The 19,094-nt window shown below is 44.7% G+C and overlaps 1 protein-coding gene across 1 annotated transcript in view; it reads right to left on the bottom strand.

Annotated features, from left to right (window-relative positions):
* LOC128685260 (transmembrane protein 151B) overlaps window positions 1-18,063 on the bottom strand; it is a 53,369-nt gene extending 35,306 nt beyond the window's left edge. The window contains exons 1-5 of the mRNA XM_070083026.1: window positions 17,083-18,063; window positions 10,653-10,775; window positions 9,849-10,007; window positions 9,372-9,530; window positions 2,915-3,036 (exon numbers count right to left, since the gene is read on the bottom strand). Of these exons, the coding sequence (XP_069939127.1) occupies window positions 2,915-3,036; window positions 9,372-9,530; window positions 9,849-10,007; window positions 10,653-10,775; window positions 17,083-17,121 (602 nt within the window). The 5' untranslated portion in view covers window positions 17,122-18,063. The remainder of the gene's footprint in view (window positions 1-2,914; window positions 3,037-9,371; window positions 9,531-9,848; window positions 10,008-10,652; window positions 10,776-17,082) is intronic.
* Between the last annotated feature and the right edge of the window lie 1,031 nt (window positions 18,064-19,094).

The raw sequence follows: 19,094 nt of genomic DNA, 5'->3' as shown, positions 1-19,094 counted from the left end.
GATAAAGTTTGTCGGGAAACAGGACAAAACCTGAGAGGTTCATTTCTCTCAACGTATATACGCTGAGAGAGTTGACATTAATCCCTAAGCTAGGGATTTATGATTTATGTATTTGATCTAGTGAAGACAACGGCTTGATAACCCTCGTGTATTATAATAATAATAATAATAATAATAATAATAATAATAATAATAATAATAATAATAATAACAAGATACTAATACACATACACACACACATAATAATAATAATAATGTAAAGTAAAAGGACACAAGTGCAACTAATGTGACATTTATTGTGGCAACGTCGAAAAGTGAGGAGGAGTGAGAGCAAACAAATACATGGACACAGAGGTATAGCTACCAGAGGAGGTGAATACTAGTGAGTAATCATTCTGATGTCTACTAGTGCAGTAGTAGTAGTAGTAGTAGTAGTGGTAGTGGCTGCCAATACAATATGGTAGAGCAATTAATCTGTACATGAGTAAAAGGATATAAAAGCCATTACTTGGGTAACATAAAAATAGGTTGGACAACATAAACTGGAATGTAGGCAGCTTGTTTCAGTGTTCACTCTTCTGTGCTTTGTGTAGTATAACAGGAGAGACTATGATGGCAGGGCTTACTGCTTTCAGGAGGATTCTTGCTAAGACTCTGGAGATGGTGGCTGCTGCTGTTTTGTTTAATTGTATTCGAAACATGATCAAAGGATTCAAGGCACTTTGCGTGTGTGGAACAATTTTGATCACCACCAAGGCCCTGAATTTACATGATTGGTGGAATTTCGTTGTACACAGGCGTTACTTAAGGTCGTTCCTACATGCGTGTATATGTGTTCACTGGGAGGCGGGTGTCGAGGTTTCTGCCGTTTCACTCTACGTAGATCTTGCCACAGCCCCACAGGGTATATAAACTCCCTGCATTGACTGGTCGGTGCTTGGTTTTGGTCCTGGGTTAGATCCTTTATTGAAGTAGGCTGATGGCGACTTCGTGTTAGCCAGAAAGTACTTTTGAGATTAGTGCAACCTGGCTGCTGGGAAGAATTATGTAACTTTGTTGGGAGTGGTGTTGATGCGTGTGGAGAATTGATGATCTGAAGAGCCTTTTCTTGCAGTCTTTGATGAAAAAAAGAAGGAAATTGTAACTCAGTGAATGTTTGGTGAATGTAAGTACATTCTTCGTCAAGAAACTCAGGACTACAAATTCGGTATGCTCTTAGGAAAAACCCGATGATGATCCCTCTTTTGGTCTTGGTATCTTGACTGGAATAGAAGTGTGTGAGATCATTTTTATTGGTGGGTTTCCGATAAACTTGAAATCTTAGGTTGTTGTCTACTTTGTCAAGATACCAAGACCAAAAGAGGCATCATCATCGGGTTTTTCCTAAGAGCATACCGAATTTGTAGTCCTGAGTTTCTTGACGAAGAATGTACTTACATTCACCAAACATTCACTGAGTTACAATTTCCTTCTTTTTTCATCAAAGACTGCAAGAAAAGAGCTCTTCAGATCATCAATTCTCCACGCATCAACACCGCTCCCAACAAAGTTATAATTCTTCCCAACAGCCAGGTTGCACTAAACGTCTCAAAAGTACTTTCACAAGCTAACACCAGAGTCGCCATCGCTTCTACCACTTCAATAAAGGATCTAACCAGGACAAAACCCAAGCACCACGAACCAGTCAATGCAGGAGTTTACACTATACCCTGTGGAGGCTGTGACAAGATCTACGTAGGTGAAACAGCAAGAAACCTCGACACCCGCCTCAATGAACACATATACGCATGTAGGAACGACAACTTAAACAACGCCTGTGTACAACACCGAAATTCCACCAATCATCTTATGAAATTCAGAGACGCCCAATTAGTGATCAAAGAAACTAATTTCCGCACACGCAAGTGCCTTGAATCAGCACTGATCGCTGTTTCGAATACAATTAAACAAAACAACGGCAGCTTCACCATCTCCGAAGTCTTAGCAAGAATCCTCCTGAAAACAGTAAACCCTGCCATCACATAGTCTCTCCTGTTATACTACACAAAGCACAGAGAGTGAACACTGAAACAAGCTGCCTCATTCCAGTTTATATTTGTCCAACCTATTTTTATGTTACCCAAGTAATAGCTTTTATATCCTTTTACTCATGTACGAATTAATTGTTCTACCATATTGTATTACTTTTGTCACTACCACTACTACTACTACTACTACTACTACCACTAGTGAACATCGAAATGGTACCTCACTAGTATTCACCTCACTCTGAGCCTTTATATACCCTCTGTGTCCATGTATTGTTTGTTATGGCTTGATAAAGCTCCTGGAGAGCGAAACGTTGCCACAATAAATGTCACATTAGTTGCACTTGTGTCCTTTTACTTTACATATTGTCGGTAATTCTACCAACTTTATTACAATAATAATAATAATAATAATAATAATAATAATAATAATGATAATAATAATAATAATAATAATAATAATAATAATAATAATAATAATAATAATAATAATAATAATAATAATAATAATAATAATAATAATAATAATAATAATTATTATTATTATTATTATTATTATTATTATTATTATTATTATTATTATTATTATTATAAGCGGTCAATCCACATTGATTATAAAGACAAATACTTAATGAATAATTCTCAAGTTTCTCTCAGTTTGAGTTCAAACTGAGCGAAACGTTCTGTCAGGATTCAGGTCATTCTTGCGAATTGCTTCGCTTCCTTCCGACCCTGAGAACCTTCCCCGAGGCCCAGCCTCCATGTTGACCTAACTGTTCAACCAGGCTGCCTGACCTCGGGCACCTCCCTGACCTCGGGTACCAACCTGACTTCGGGCGGCACCTACCTGACCTCGGGTACTTACGTACCTAACCTCGGGCACCTACCTGATCTTGGTACATGAGTACTTTGACAGGTTCACCAGCTTTTTGGAGATGTCCTTGACACCACAGTTGGAGAAGAGAAAGCAAGTGCCTGCAGCGTGGGAGTTGACACGCTCGTAAAACACCTGTAACAGAACACACCATTGAGAATATACAGAGGTATGTGCACGTTGATACTGAGCATACATGTGTGTGTTGCAAGAGGATATACATGTTAATAATGAATGAGTATACACGCAGTGAGGAGTCAAGCAATTAACACGGCATACATGCTGGGATATCTTGAAACGAAAAAGGGAAGAACAAGGATAGGAGGAAATAGGGAGGAAGAACAAGGATAGGGAAAAAATAGGGAGAGGCACAATGACTGGGTTGAACAGAGACGAGGAACAATGATATAAGGAACTGGTATGGAAAAAGAAACTAGTTGTTTTTATTATCACACTGGCCGATTCCCACCAAGGCAGGGTGGCCCGAAAAAGAAAAACTTTCACCATCATTCACTCCATCACTGTCTTGCCAGAAGGGTGCTTTACACTACAGTTTTTTAACTACAACATTAACACCCCTCCTTCAGAGTGCAGGCACTGTACTTCCCATCTCCAGGACTCAAGTCCGGCCTGCCGGTTTCCCTGAACCCCTTCATAAATGTTACTTTGCTCACACTCCAACAGCACGTCAAGTATTAAAAACCATTTGTCTCCATTCACTCCTATCAAACACGCTCACGCATGCCTGCTGGAAGTCCAAGCCCCTCCCACACAAAAAACCTCCTTTACCCCCTCCCTCCAACCTTTCCTAGGTCGACCCCTACCCCGCCTTCCTTCCACTACAGATTGATATACTCTTGAAGTCATTCTGTTTCGCTCCATTCTCTCTACATGTCCGAACCACCTCAACAACCCTTCCTCAGCCCTCTGGAGAACAGTTTTGGTAATCCCGCACCTCCTCCTAACTTCCAAACTACGAATTCTCTGCATTATATTCACACCACACATTGCCCTCAGACATGACATCTCCATTGCCTCCAGCCTTCTCCTCGCTGCAACATTCATCACCCATGCTTCACACCCACATAATAGCGTTGGTAAAACTATGCTCTCAAACATTCCCCTCTTTGCCTCCAAGGACAAAGTTCTTTGTCTCCACAGACCCCTAAGTGCACCACTCACCCTTTTCCCCTCATCAATTCCATAATTCACCTCATCTTTCATAGACCCATCCGCTGACACGTCCACTCCCAAATATCTGAATACATTCACCTCCTCCATACTCTCTTCCTCCAATCTGATATCCAATCTTTCATCACCTAATCTTCTTGTTATCCTCATAACCTTACTCTTTCCTGTATTCACTTTTAATTTTCTTCTTTTGCATACCCTACCAAATTCATCCACCAACCTCTGCAACTTCTCTTCAGAATCTCCCAAAAGCACAGTGTCATCAGCGAAGTGCAACTGTGACAACTCCCACTTTATGTGTGATTCTTTATCTTTTAACTCCACGCCTCTTGCCAAGACCCTCGCATTTACTTCTCTTACTACCCCATCTATAAATATATTAAACAACCACGGTGACATCACACATCCCTGTCTAAGGTCTACTTTTACTGGAAAATAATCTCCCTCTTTCATACATATTCTAACTTGAGCCTCATTATCCTCGTAAAAACTCTTCACTGCTTTCAGTAACCTACCTCCTATACCATACACTTGCAACATCTGCCACATTGCCCCCCTATCCACCCTGTCATACGCCTTTTCCAAGTCTATAAATGCCACAAAAACCTCTTTAGCCTTATCTTATATGTTCACTTACATGTTTCACTGTAAACACCTGGTCCACACACCCCCTACCTTTCCTAAAGCCTCCTTGTTCATCTGCTATCCTATTCTCCGTCTTACTCTTAATTCTTTCAATAATAACTCTACCATACACTTTACCAGGTATACTCAACAGACTTATCCCCCTATAATTTTTGCGCTCTCTTCTGTCCCCTTTGCCTTTATACAAAGGAACTATGCATGCTCTCTGCCAATCCCTAGGTACCTTACCCTCTTCCATACATTTATTAAATAATTGCTCCAACAACTCCAAAACATATCCTCACCTGCTTTTAACATTTCTATCTTTATCCCATCAATCCTAGCTGCCTTACCCCCTTTCATTTTACCTACTTTCCCCACACTCACAACTGACTCTTCCTCACTCCTACAAGATGTTATTCCTCCTTGCCCTATACATGAAATCACAGCTTCCCTATCTTCATCAACATTTAACAATTCCTCAAAATATTCCCTCCATCTTCCCAATACCTCTAACTCTCCATTTAATAACTCTCCTCTCCTATTTTTAACTGACAAATCCATTTGTTCTCTAGGCTTTCTCAACTTGTTTATCTCACTCCAAAGCTTTTTCTTATTTTCAACAAAATTTGTTGATAACATCTCACCCACTCTCTCATTGGCACTCTTTTTACATTGCTTCACCACTCTCTTAACCTCTCTCTTTTTCTCCATATACTCTTCCCTCCTTGCATCACTTCTACTTTGTAAAAACTTCTCATATGCTAACTTTTTCTCCCTTACTACTCACTTTACATCATCATTCCACCAATCGCTACTCTTCCCTCCCGCACCCACTTTCCTGTAACCACAAACTTCTGCTGAACACTCTAACACTACATTTTTAAACCTACCCCATACCTCTTCGACCCCATTGCCTATGCTCTCACTAGCCCATCTGTCCTCCAATAATTGTTTATATCTTATCCTAACTGCCTCCTCTTTTAGTTTATAAACCTTCATCTCTCTCTTCCCTGATGCTTCTATTCTCCTTGTATCCCATCTACCTTTTACTCTCACTGTAACTACAACTAAAAAGTGATCTGATATATCTGTGGCCCCTCTATAAACATGTACATCCTGAAGTCTACTCAACAGTCTTTTATCTACCAATACATAGTCCAACAAACTACTGTCATTACGCCCTACATCATATACTTCATATCTTGTATACTTATTTATCCTCTTTTTCTTAAAATATGTATTACCTATAACTAAACCCCTTTCTATACAAAGTTCAATCAAAGAGCTCCCATTATCATTTACACCTGGCACCCCAAACTTACCTACCACACCCTCTCTAAAAGTTTCTCCTACTTTAGCATTCAGGTCCCCTACCACAATTACTCTCTCACTTGGTTCAAAGGTTCCTATACATTCACTTAACATCTCCCGAAATCTCTCTCTCTCCTCTACATTCCTCTCTTCTCCAGGTGCATACACGCTTATTATGGCCCACATTTCGCATCCAACCTTTACTTTAATCCGCATAATCCTTGAATTTACACATTCATATTCTCTTTTCTCCTTCCATATCTGATCCTTCAACATTATTGCTACCCCTTCCTTAGCTCTAACTCTCTCAGATTCTCGAGAATTAATCCCATTTATTTCCCCCACCAAAACTCCCCTACCCCCTTTAGCTTTGTTTCGCTTAGGGCCAGGACATCCAACTTCTTTTCATTCATAACATCAGCAATCATCTGTTTCTTGTCATCCGCACTACATCCAGGCACATTCAAGCATCCCAGTTTTATAAAGTTTTTCTTCTTCTCTTTTTCAGTAAATGTCTACAGGAGAAGGGGTTACTAGCCCATTGCTCCCGGCATTTTAGTCGCCTCATACGACACGCATGGCTTACGGAGGAAAGATTCTTTTCCACTTCCCCATGGACAATAGAAGAAATAAAGAAGAACAAGAGCTATTTAGAAAAAGGAGAAAAACCTAGATGTATGTATATATATATGCATGTGCGTGTCTGTGAAGTGTGACCAAAGTGTAAGTAGGAGTAGCAAGATATCCTGTTATCTAGCATGTTTATGAGACAGAAAAAGACACCAGCAATCCTACCATCATGTAAAACATTATACTGTGCTGCAATATAATGCACAAAAATATTAATTTTAAAAAAGCTATTTGTGTCCCGTACAGTGCTGCAGGAGTAACATGTCAAGTATGAGGGAAAAGTGCAAAGTGAAGTCATCAGCTTAAGAATGAATAGCAATGAATGTATTGAAGATCATAAATGAATAATAAAATATGTTAAAAATAGAACATAACCGTGCAGAATACCACAGCTAGAGAAACGCAGAATTTTGGCAGAACTAAAGCTGGTTAAAAGTAATAAAAGTATCACTGGTCATAAGACCATTTGCCATAAAATCTTAAAAAAAAGTAAAATACCAATACAAAAAGAATTAAAAAAAGAAAAAGGAAATCATTATAAGGGAAATTAGCAAGAAAATTGTTGTGTTAGAATTAGTTACATTATTAATAAGAACAAATTGTAAAATTTGTTGAAAGTACAATATATTAACACATAACTAACAGCAAAAATATTTCCAAATGCAATTATTATACTGGAAAATATAAAAGCAAATTTAAAAAACTACCATCAATTTTTTTTTCATTTATTGTCTTCACAAAATAAACTTTGGTAGGGGTAAATAGGGAGGAATAAAGATAGAGATAAATAGAAAGGAACAAGAATAGGCTGAAATAGGGAGGAGAAACAAGGAGAGATAAATAGGGAGAGGAAATGACAAATTGAAATAATGACAAGTCATCACTAACTGTTGCAGGTGGTATTACTTGAAGGAGGACCAACCTGTAGAAGGAGGACTTACCTGATGGATGAAGACCTACCTGAAGGATGAGGACCTACCTGAAGGATGAAGACCTACCTGAAGGATGAGGACCTACCTGAAGGATGAGGACCTACCTGAAGGATGAGGACCTACCTGAAGGATGAAGACCTACCTGAAGGATGAGGACCTACCTGAAGGATGAAGACCTACCTGAAGGATGAGGACCTACCTGAAGGATGAAGACCTACCTGAAGGATGAGGACCTACCTGAAGGATGAAGACCTACCTGAAGGATGAGGACCAACCTGTAGAAGGAGGACTTACCTGATGGATGAAGACCTACCTGAAGGATGAGGACCTACCTGAAGGATGAAGACCTACCTGAAGGATGAAGACCTACCTGAAGGATGAAGACCTACCTGAAGGATGAAGACCTACCTGAAGGATGAGGACCTACCTGAAGGATGAAGACCTACCTGAAGGAGGGAGGACCTACCTGAAGGATGAAGACCTACCTGAAGGATGAGGACCAACCTGTAGAAGGAGGACTTACCTGATGGATGAAGACCTACCTGAAGGATGAGGACCTACCTGAAGGATGAAGACCTACCTGAAGGATGAGGACCTACCTGAAGGATGAAGACCTACCTGAAGGATGAGGACCTACCTGAAGGATGAAGACCTACCTGAAGGAGGGAGGACCTACCTGAAGGATGAAGACCTACCTGAAGGATGAGGACCTACCTGAAGGATGAAGACCTACCTGAAGGATGAGGACCTACCTGAAGGATGAAGACCTACCTGAAGGAGGGAGGACCTACCTGAAGGATGAAGATCTACCCGAAGGATGAAGACTTACCTGAAGAAGGGAGGACCTACCTGAAGGATGAGGACCTCCCTGAGAAATGAGGACCTACTTGAAGGAAGGAGGACCTACCTGAAGGAAGGAGGACCTACCTGAAGGAGAAAAACCTACCTGAACGAGGAGGACCTACCTAAGGAAGGACATACCTGTAGAAGGAGGACTTGCTTGAAAGAAGGAGGACTTACCTGAAGGATGAGGACCTACCTGAAGGAGGGAGGACCTACCTGAAGGATGAGGACCTACCTGAAGGATGAGGACCTACCTGAAGGAGGGAGAGAGGACCTACCTGAAGGATGAAGATCTACCCGAAGGATGGAGACTTACCTAAAGAAGGGAGGACCTACCTGAAGGATGAGGACCTACCTGAAGGAGGGAGGACCTACCTGAAGGATGAGGACCTATCTGAAGGAGGGAAAATCTACCTGTAGGATGAGGACCTACGTAAAGGAAGGAGGACCTACCCGAAGGAGGACCTACCTGAAGGAGGCAGGACTTACGTGAGGAAGGCATGAACTACCTGAAGGAGGCAGGACTTACGTGAAGAAGGCATGACCTACCTGAAGGAGGAAGGACCTACCTCAAGGAGGAAGGACCTACACAAATAACCCGCACATAAAAGAGAGAAGCTTACGACGACGTTTCGGTCCGACTTGGACCATTGACAAAGTCCGTGACTTTGTCAATGGTCCAAGTCGGACCGAAACGTCGTCGTAAGCTTCTCTCTTTTATGTGCGGGTTATTTGTGTATCGTTCCAGTCACGGTATTGTGCCTTTTTGTTATTTTAGGAAGGACCTACCTCAAGGAGGAAGAACCCATCTAAAGGATGGAGGACGTACTTGAATAAGGAAGGGCCTACCTGGAGGGAGGACCTACTTCCTAAAGAGCCAAAATCTAGCTGAAGGAGGATGGACCCACCTGAAGGAGGCGCCAAAGCAGAACTGACCTGGGTGCTGGTGTAAGCATCGCCGTTGCGGTAGCGGGTGATGTGTCGTGACCTGCGGGCGTAGTGGTAGCACATAGCCTTCCACCAGATCACTGGCTGAGCGGAGCGCATCGCTTCCAGCATCGCTGCGACGTGCGACGCGGGTGTCGTGTGCGTCAACTGCCGGAGGTAGTGATGTGAGAGAGAGAGTGAGAGAGAAGCGCGAGAGAAAGAGAGAGAGAGAGAGAGAGAGAGAGAGAGAGAGAGAGAGAGAGAGAGAGAGAGAGAGAGAGAGAGAGAGAGAGAGAGAGAGAGAGAGAGAGAGTGAGAGAGAGAGCTCACAGTCATTAATTACACGAGAAGGCTTGGCAATCAATGGTGCTTTAGTGAGTTATTGAGTGGTGCTTAGCTGACTGTGTTAATTCACAGGTGACAGTCAGGTGTAAGTGACACACACACACACACACACACACACACACACACACACACACACCTTACCTGCGTCCTGGTAGGGCAGTGGAAACACTCAACCAGGTAGACGAGGTACAGCATACCCAGGAAGGCCACCGGGATGTACAGGTAACCGTCCTCACACGGACTCAGGTGCCTGGTCCTGGTGATGGGGAACTTGTCGAAGTTGACGATGACTTTGGTGACCTGAGAAGACGCAGGGTCATGACCGCAGGGTCACCGGCGGAAGTTAATGGTTATCAGGAATCATTAAAGTTTAGTATGTGCTGCCAGAGGTCATTAAAGGTCATTAGGGTGGTCACTATGTCACTAGGGGGTACCAAAGGTCATTAGAAGTCGCCAAGGTGGGCGACGAATGGCGAGGGTAGTGGCGAAAGTGGGTGAAGATTGGCACCTAGAGCCAGGCGGCACCTAGAACCAGGTAGCACCTAGAGCCAGGTGGCACCTAGAAACCAGGTGACACCAAGAGCCAGGTGGCACCTAGGGCCAGGTGACACCTAGAACCACGTGGCACCTAGAACCAAGTAGCGCCTAGAGTCAGGTGGCACCTTGATCCAGGTAGCACCTAGAGCCAGGTGGTACCTAGAACGAGGTAACACCTAGAGCCAGGCGACACTTAGAACAAGGTGGCATAAAGAGTCAAGTGGCACCTAGAGCCAGGTGGCACCTAGAACCAAGTGGCAACTAGAACTAGGTGGCATCTAGAACTAGGAGGCACCTAGAATCAGGTGGCATATAGAACCAGGTGGCACCTAGAGCCAGGTGGCACCTAGAGCCAGGTGGCACCTAGAGCCAGGTGGCACCTAGAGCCAGGTGCAGGTGGCGCCTTACCTGCGTGAGTCTACACCAGGTGATTGCTGCCAGACAGGAAACAATCAAAAGTGTCAGGATGAAACACTTCCAGTTGGCACCGTGCCTCAACGTTTCGCACACCGTCTGTCGTACTGGTCGTTGCTATGGAGACAACACACGACTATAGTTAGTTACTGTTGGTAAACAACAACAGGGGGTTAGTTACTGCTGGTAAACAACAACAGGGGGTTAGTTACTGCTGGTAAACAACAACAGGGGGTTAGTTACTGCTGGTAAACAACAACAGGGGGTTAGTTACTGCTGGTAAACAACAACAGGTTAGTTACTGATGGTAAAGAACAGGAGGTTAGTTACTGTTGGTATTAACAACAGGTTAGTTTCTGTTGGTAAACAGCAACAGGAGGTTAGTTACTGTTGATGTGATATTGTAAGTTTGTTTTTTTTCTTATGGCAATGATACTCCTCACTTCTTCACGTTCCCTCCTCCCTCCTTACACTATCTTCCTTCCCCTCCCTCCCCCTCCCCCTCCCCCCTCCCTCCATTACCTCCCTCCCCCTAACTCCACAACCTCCCTTACCACTATCTCTACCTCCTTCAACCCGGGTCAATTGGCAAACTACTACTCATTTTCCATTCCTCCTGCTGCCCTCCTCCTCTTCCTCATATTGCCCTACTCTTCCTAGTCCCCTTCCTCCTCCTCCTCCTCATCTTGCCGCCCTCTTCCTCCTCCTCCTCCTCCTCTTGCCGCTCTCTTCCTCCTCCTCCTCCTTCTCTTGCCGCCCTCTTCCTCCTCCTCCTCCTCCTCTTGCCGCCCTCTTCCTCCTCCTCCTCCTTCTCTTGCCGCCCTCTTCCTCCTCCTCCTCCTCCTCTTGCCGCCCTCTTCCTCCTCCTCCTCCTCCTTCTCTTGCCGCCCTCTTCCTCCTCCTCCTCCTCCTTCTCTTGCCGCCCTCTTCCTCCTCCTCTTGCCGCCCTCTTCCAACTCCTCCTCCTCTTGGAATCAGAATTAATTCCCGTATTCATTGAGCTACATTCTGTATAAATTGGTGTGTTATCGGTGGGTTGTTTGTGGGTGTGTTGGTGGGCGGTTGGTGGGCTTGTGGTTGGTTGTTGATGGGTGTAATTGGTGGGCTGTTGAAGGAAAGGAACCAGCAAGGCTGGACCTTGTATTCACCCTGAGTGACTCTGACATGGGAACTTTTAGTGGTATGTATGACCACATAGTCCTGAGATTCAAATATCATGAGAAAGTGTTTTAAGGACTTAGAAAAACTACAAGTTGAAGAATATTCCACATGGAGAGACAGCTGACACAGGAGGGAAGTGAGAACCATGAAGCAAGCCCTGAATGAGATGCGGCGGGAGAGGGAGTTTAGAGTTCGGACAGTGAATTAGATGATGGAGTACGTAGATGGAGAATGCCGGGAGGCAGAGGAGAAATTCGTACCCAGGAGCAGAAGAGGTAATGAGGAGAACAGAGCGAAGCATGGAAAATAATTATAGGAAGCATAGAACTCAGGAAAACAAGGAAGCGACCGGAAGAGCAAGAAGCAATCATGTATGGGTAGAAGAGAGACAGTGCTCGACGCTCCGTCCCTTAAGAGAGGCAGTACTCGACTCTCCGTCTGTTAAGAGAGGCAGTACTCGACCCTCCGTACCTTAAGAGAGGTAGTACTCGATCCTCCGTCACTTAAGAGAGGCAATGCTCGATCCTCCGTCCGATAAGACAGGCAGTGTTCCACCCTCCGTCCGTTAAGAGAGGCAGTTCTCGATCCTCCCTCCCTTAAGACAGGCAGTACTCGACTCTCCGTCTGTTAAGAGAGGCAGTACTCGACCCTCAGTACCTTAAGAGAGGTATTACTCGATCCTCTGTCACTTAAGAGAGGCAGTGCTCGATCCTCCATCCCTTAAGAGAGGAAGTACTCGACTCCCCGTCCCTTAAGAGAAGCAATTTTCGACCCTCCGTCCCATAAGGGAGGTAGTACTCGACTCTCCATCCGTTAAGAGAGGCAGTGTTCGACTCTCTGTTCGTTAAGAAAGGCAGTGCTCGACTCTCTGTCCGTTAAGAGAGGCAGTGCTCGACTCTCTGTCTGTTAAGAGAGGCAGTGCTCGACTCTCTGTCTGTTAAGAGAGGCAGTGCTCGACTCTCTGTCTGTTAAGAGAGGCAGTGCTCGACTATCTGTCTGTTAAGAGAGGCAGTACTCGACTCTCTGTCTGTTAAGAGAGGCAGTGCTCGACTCTCTGTCTGTTAAGAGAGGCAGTGCTCGACTATCTGTCTGTTAAGAGAGGCAGTGCTCGACTCTCTGTTCGTTAAGAGAGGCAGTATTCGACTCTCTGTTCGTTAAGAGAGGCAGTGTTCGACTCTCTGTTCGTTAAGAGAGGCAGTATTCGACTATCTGTCTGTTAAGAGAGGCAGTGCTCGACTCTCTGTTCGTTAAGAGAGGCAGTGCTCGACTATCTGTCTGTTAAGAGAGGCAGTGCTCGACTCTCTGTTCGTTAAGAGAGGCAGTACTCGACTCTCTGTCTGTTAAGAGAGGCAGTGCTCGACTCTCTGTCTGTTAAGAGAGGCAGTGTTCGACTCTCTGTTCGTTAAGAGAGGCAGTATTCGACTCTCTGTCTGTTAAGAGAGGCAGTGCTCGACTATCTGTCTGTTAAGAGAGGCAGTGCTCGACTCTCTGTCTGTTAAGAGAGGCAGTGTTCGACTCTCTGTTCGTTAAGAGAGGCAGTTTTCGACTCTCTGTTCGTTAAGAGAGGCAGTATTCGACTCTCTGTCTGTTAAGAGAGGCAGTGTTTGACTCTCTGTCCGTTAAAAGAGGCAGTGTTCGACTCTCTGTCGGTTAAGAGAGGCAGTGCTCGACTCTCTGTTCGTTAAGAGAGGCAGTATTCGACTCTCTGTTCGTTAAGAGAGGCAGTGCTCGACTCTTTGTTAAGAGAGGCAGTGCTCGACTCTCTGTCTGTTAAGAGAGGCATTGCTCGACTCTGTGTTTGTTAAGAGAGACAGTGCTCGACTCTCTGTTCGTTAAGAGAGGCAGTATTCGACTCTCTGTCTGTTAAGAGAGGCAGTACTCGACTCTCTGTCTGTTAAGAGAGGCAGTGTTCGACTCTCTGTCCGTTAAGAGAGGCAGTGTTCGACTTAAGAGAGGCAGTGCTCGACTCTCTGTCTGTTAAGAGAGGCAGTGCTCGACTATCTGTCTGTTAAGAGAGGCAGTGCTCGACTCTCTGTTCGTTAAGAGAGGCAGTGCTCGACTATCTGTCTGTTAAGAGAGGCAGTGCTCGACTCTCTGTTCGTTAAGAGAGGCAGTACTTGACTCTCTGTCTGTTAAGAGAGGCAGTGCTCGACTCTCTGTCTGTTAAGAGAGGCAGTGTTCGACTCTCTGTTCGTTAAGAGAGGCAGTATTCGACTCTCTGTTCGTTAAGAGAGGCAGTGCTCGACTATCTGTCTGTTAAGAGAGGCAGTGCTCGACTCTCTGTTCGTTAAGAGAGGCAGTACTTGACTCTCTGTCTGTTAAGAGAGGCAGTGCTCGACTCTCTGTCTGTTAAGAGAGGCAGTATTCGACTCTCTGTTCGTTAAGAGAGGCAGTATTCGACTCTCTGTCTGTTAAGAGAGGCAGTGCTCGACTCTCTGTCTGTTAAGAGAGGCAGTGTTCGACTCTCTGTTCGTTAAGAGAGGCAGTATTCGACTCTCTGTTCGTTAAGAGAGGCAGTATTCGACTCTCTGTCTGTTAAGAGAGGCAGTGTTTGACTCTCTGTCCGTTAAGAGAGGCAGTGTTCGACTCTCTGTCGGTTAAGAGAGGCAGTGCTCGACTCTCTGTTCGTTAAGAGAGGCAGTATTCGACTCTCTGTTCGTTAAGAGAGGCAGTGCTCGACTCTTTGTTAAGAGAGGCAGTGCTCGACTCTCTGTCTGTTAAGAGAGGCATTGCTCGACTCTGTGTTTGTTAAGAGAGACAGTGCTCGACTCTCTGTTCGTTAAGAGAGGCAGTATTCGACTCTCTGTCTGTTAAGAGAGGCAGTACTCGACTCTCTGTCTGTTAAGAGAGGCAGTGTTCGACTCTCTGTCCGTTAAGAGAGGCAGTATTCGACTCTCTGTTCGTTAAGAGAGGCAGTATTCGACTCTCTGTCTGTTAAGAGAGGCAGTGCTCGACTCTCTGTCTGTTAATAGAGGCAGTGTTCGACTCTCTGTTCGTTAAGAGAGGCAGTATTCGACTCTCTGTTCGTTAAGAGAGGCAGTATTCGACTCTCTGTCTGTTAAGAGAGGCAGTGCTCGACTCTCTGTCTGTTAAGAGAGGCAGTGTTCGACTCTCTGTTCGTTAAGAGAGGCAGTATTCGACTCTCTGTCTGTTAAGAGAGGCAGTGTTCGACTCTCTGTTCGTTAAGAGAGGCAGTATTCGACTCTCTGTTCGTTAAGAGAGGCAGTATTCGACTCTCTGTTCGTTAAGAGAGGCAGTATTCGACTCTCTGTCTGTTAAGAGAGGCAGTGTTTGACTCTCTGTCTGTTAAGAGAGGCAGTGTTCGACTCTGTGTCGGTTAAGAGAGGCAGTGCTCGACTCTCTGTTCGTTAAGAGAGGCAGTATTCGACTCTCTGTTCGTTAAGAGAGGCAATGCTCGACTCTTTGTTAAGAGAGGCAGTGCTCGACTCTCTGTCTGTTAAGAGAGGCATTGCTCGACTCTCTGTCTGTTAAGAGAGGCAGTGCTCGACTCTCTGTCTGTTAAGAGAGGCAGTGTTCGACTCTCTGTCCGTTAAGAGAGGCAGTGTTCGACTCTGTCCATTAAGAGAGGCAGTGCTCGACTCTCTGTCCGTTAAGAGAGGCAGTGTTCGACTCTGTCCGTTAAGAGAGGCAGTGTTCGACTCTGTCCGGTAAGAGAGGCAGTGTTCGACTCTCTGTCCGTTAAGAGAGACACTGTTCGACTCTGTCCGTTAAGAGAGGCAGTGTACGGCTCTCTGTCCGTTAAGAGAGGCAGTGTTCGTTTAGAAAGGCAGTGTTCGACTCTGTCCGTTAAGAGAGGCAGTGTACGGCTCTCTGTCCGTTAAGAGAGGCAGTGTACGGCTCTCTGTCCGTTTAGAGAGGCAGTGTTCGACTCTGTCCGTTAAGAGAGGCAGTGTTCGACTCTGTCCGTTAAGAGAGGCAGGCGTGGCAGTCACTCACCTAGTTCACAATCTGTAACCTCCGCACTGTTCCTGTCACCCGTGAAATTGGATATGAATTTATTCCTGCACAACTGCTGTTTGGAATGGTACTGCTGTGCCCGTAAGGTGCTGTACTGGTGTGCGGTACTGCTGTGCAGTGCAACTGCTCGGTGCAGCTGCTGTGCGGTGCTGCGGTGCCGTAATGTTCGGTGTGGAGAGTGCGGGGAGGGTGAAAAAAGGGAAACAAAAAGAGGGTCAATTTAGTGTTGGGTTGAAGGGTTGTGACGGCTCGAGCAGTTGTTAATGAACCCGGCCCGCCGGTCCCAGCACCGGAATGACCAGATGGTCTGCCTGTCTGCCGCAACCAGGCTCAGCAGCCGCCGTCCTGTCTGGCAGTGCACGGGGTCGATTTAGTTTTTTTTTTTCATTTGGAACTCATTTCCAATTACTTAACCCTAGTCTACGCTTATATTTAGTATAATATAAGACGATTTACCTCACGACAGGTTAGATAATCAACGACAATTCCGTGGCAGGAATACTTCGCCAAAAACTTGCGCCAATGAGGTCCAAGTCGGACCGAAGATCGGCGTGAGGTTCCTCTCGCAAGTGCTGGTTGTCGGTCAACTTCCAATTAGACTGCAGATGTAGAAAATCAGACGTCAGCTAAGTGCCGATTAGTATCGTTAAGGAGATAGAATGACAATATCAGCAAATATCCAGGTCACAAGTAGCAAGAGTAACCAGTGCAATGTTGCTGTTGCTGTATATTTGGCTACGACTGGTTGTGCCGTATAAGGTAAACGAGTGCACTGTACGTTTCGAGAATTGTTATTGTTGTTGTTAGTGGTGATGGTGGTGTTAATATTGCTGCTTTTGTTTTCATTGTTGTTGCTTCAGACTGTTAGATGCGAGATGATGCTGTGAGATGATACTTACGATAATAACACTGAGAGAGTGTTAACAATCACTAAATATTCTCCCACCATGGACTAGTGTAATTATTCAAACACACAAACACATGTCATTATACAAAGAGAGGTCTAATTAAAATTAATAATGATGATAAAGCAGTTGTCTAATATTCATTATATCTGAGAAGTAATTATTCAACATTTATAATAAGGAGAAATGTATATTGAAACTTAACACAGGGTAATGACGAGAAGGAATAATTAACTCAATTAACAAGTAATGGTGTGGGGTGAAGGACTGGTCTGGGAGAGGGTTGCGGGTGCCATGATCCCCCAGACCATGTATAGGATGGGAAGCATTCCTCTTCATGCAAGTGGGTGTGGAGGAGAGAACAGACAAGTGGCACTTACTTCTTCAGAAGCATCTTCCTCAAGTGGAGTGAGACTCATCCTGGGCGGAGGTCATCAGGGCTCTCAACTTCACAGGTCCAAGTCCGCCTTTAAACGTCTCTCAGGTCCAGGTTTCCTTGGTCTTCAGACGGGAGTCGTCGGGGACAAGTGGGCGTGAAGTGTGGGTGTGAAGGGTGGGTGTGAAGGGTGGGTGGTTTGTAAGCTGGATCAGGGACCACTCTCCTCAGTTACCATAGAGGGGAGTTGGGACCTGATGGTCACCACTCAACACAATTTCCTCATTGTTAATCTCGTAGACGTTCACACTGTGTTCAGGGCTCTCCCAGGGTTACCTTGAGCACCATCATTAACTTGAGACTCACAGGGGACCCGTGAACTCTGGAGTCTAGAGTCTTGCCCCCACCTTGCATGAGAGCCTTTACGACGTCTGCATGTCACCAACAATAGTCACTTCCTCAACAAACTCAAAATTATTCTCTAAAATACTGCAAAATTTTCGGTTGCTTGAAGCAAGCAGCACAAAGGAAGTGAAGCCAAGGCCTCTTTAAAGCCAGTTAAAATGTCGCTCTAAACTTGTCTAAACTTTACCTCCTTACCACACTAGACTAGATCAAATTAGGCTCCTGCCAGTCCCTCTCAGTGCCAGTCCTCAGCAGGAAGAGCGGTGACCGCGGCACTTTACACGAACTAGATCTAGTCACGTACCTGCCAGACCTTCCCAGTGTCAATCCTTCTTAGTGGCGGTCCTCTCTCAGCGGGAGGACCGTGACCGCAGCTTTCCACCCGCAATCATTAATCGATCACTAGGAATAAAACACCACTACGGCGAGAAGAATGTTTACACCGCTTTAAATCACCGACACACGAGCTCACAGTTGTCACACTCTGGAAGACACTGTCACTGGCCGGGAGGATCAACATTCACGTCATGATTTAAACTCCTCCACACTTCATCTCACAAAAATCAAACAACTAAACCTCATACCACTAAAATGCAAAACATTAATTACACACATGACTGCAACAATTTTGTGTCGCATTATATATTAAAAAAAAAACTTGAATAATCTCAATCAGTCTGTATTAATTAATTTTTTTTAGACAAGTAATTAAGCGTGAAAAGTTTAACTATCAAATTTACCTTTAAATCTTTCCTTTTAATTGCAGTTTTATCTTGACAGTATTGATTGTTGTGTATGGTTTATTAAACACTTTATTGGCAAAAATGTTCAGTGAGTGTATACATTACAGTGCTGTCCGTAGTGTTTTAGCTTCCTTCAGCACTTTCCTGAGAGCCGGAGACACGCAGTCTTAAAGCGACTAGTGTCACTGTAGTCTTGTAGCTGAAGTAACAAGTGTCACTGTAGTCTTGTAGCTGAAGTAACAAGTGTCACTGTAGCCTTGTAGCTGAAGTAACAAGTGTCACTGTAGCCTTGTAGCTGAAGTAACAAGTGTCACTGTAGTCTTGTAGCTGAAGTAACAAGTGTCACTGTAGTCTTGTAGCTGAAGTAACAAGTGTCACTGTAGTCTTGTAGCTGAAGTAACAAGTGTCACTGTAGTCTTGTAGCTGAAGTAACAAGTGTCACTGTAGTCTTGTAGCTGAAGTAACAAGTGTCACTGTAGTCTTGTAGCTGAAGTAACAAGTGTCACTCTAGTCTTGTAGCTGAAGTAACAAGTGTCACTGTAGTCTTGTAGCTGAAGTAACAAGTGTCACTGTAGTCTTGTAGCTGAAGTAACAAGTGTCACTGTAGTCTTGTAGCTGAAGTAACAAGTGTCACTGTAGTCTTGTAGCTGAAGTAACAAGTGTCACTGTAGTCTTGTAGCTGAAGTAACAAGTGTCACTGTAGTCTTGTAGCTGAAGTAACAAGTGTCACTGTAGTCTTGTAGCTGAAGTAACAAGTGTCACTGTAGTCTTGTAGCTGAAGTAACAAGTGTCACTGTAGTCTTGTAGCTGAAGTAACAAGTGTCACTCTAGTCTTGTAGCTGAAGTAACAAGTGTCACTGTAGTCTTG

The sequence above is a fragment of the Cherax quadricarinatus genome, chromosome 8, assembly GCF_038502225.1.
Source record: "Cherax quadricarinatus isolate ZL_2023a chromosome 8, ASM3850222v1, whole genome shotgun sequence".
NCBI lineage: Eukaryota > Metazoa > Arthropoda > Malacostraca > Decapoda > Parastacidae > Cherax > Cherax quadricarinatus.
Note: the sequence above shows the minus strand (reverse complement) of the source record. Positions and strands in the feature narration are given on the sequence as shown.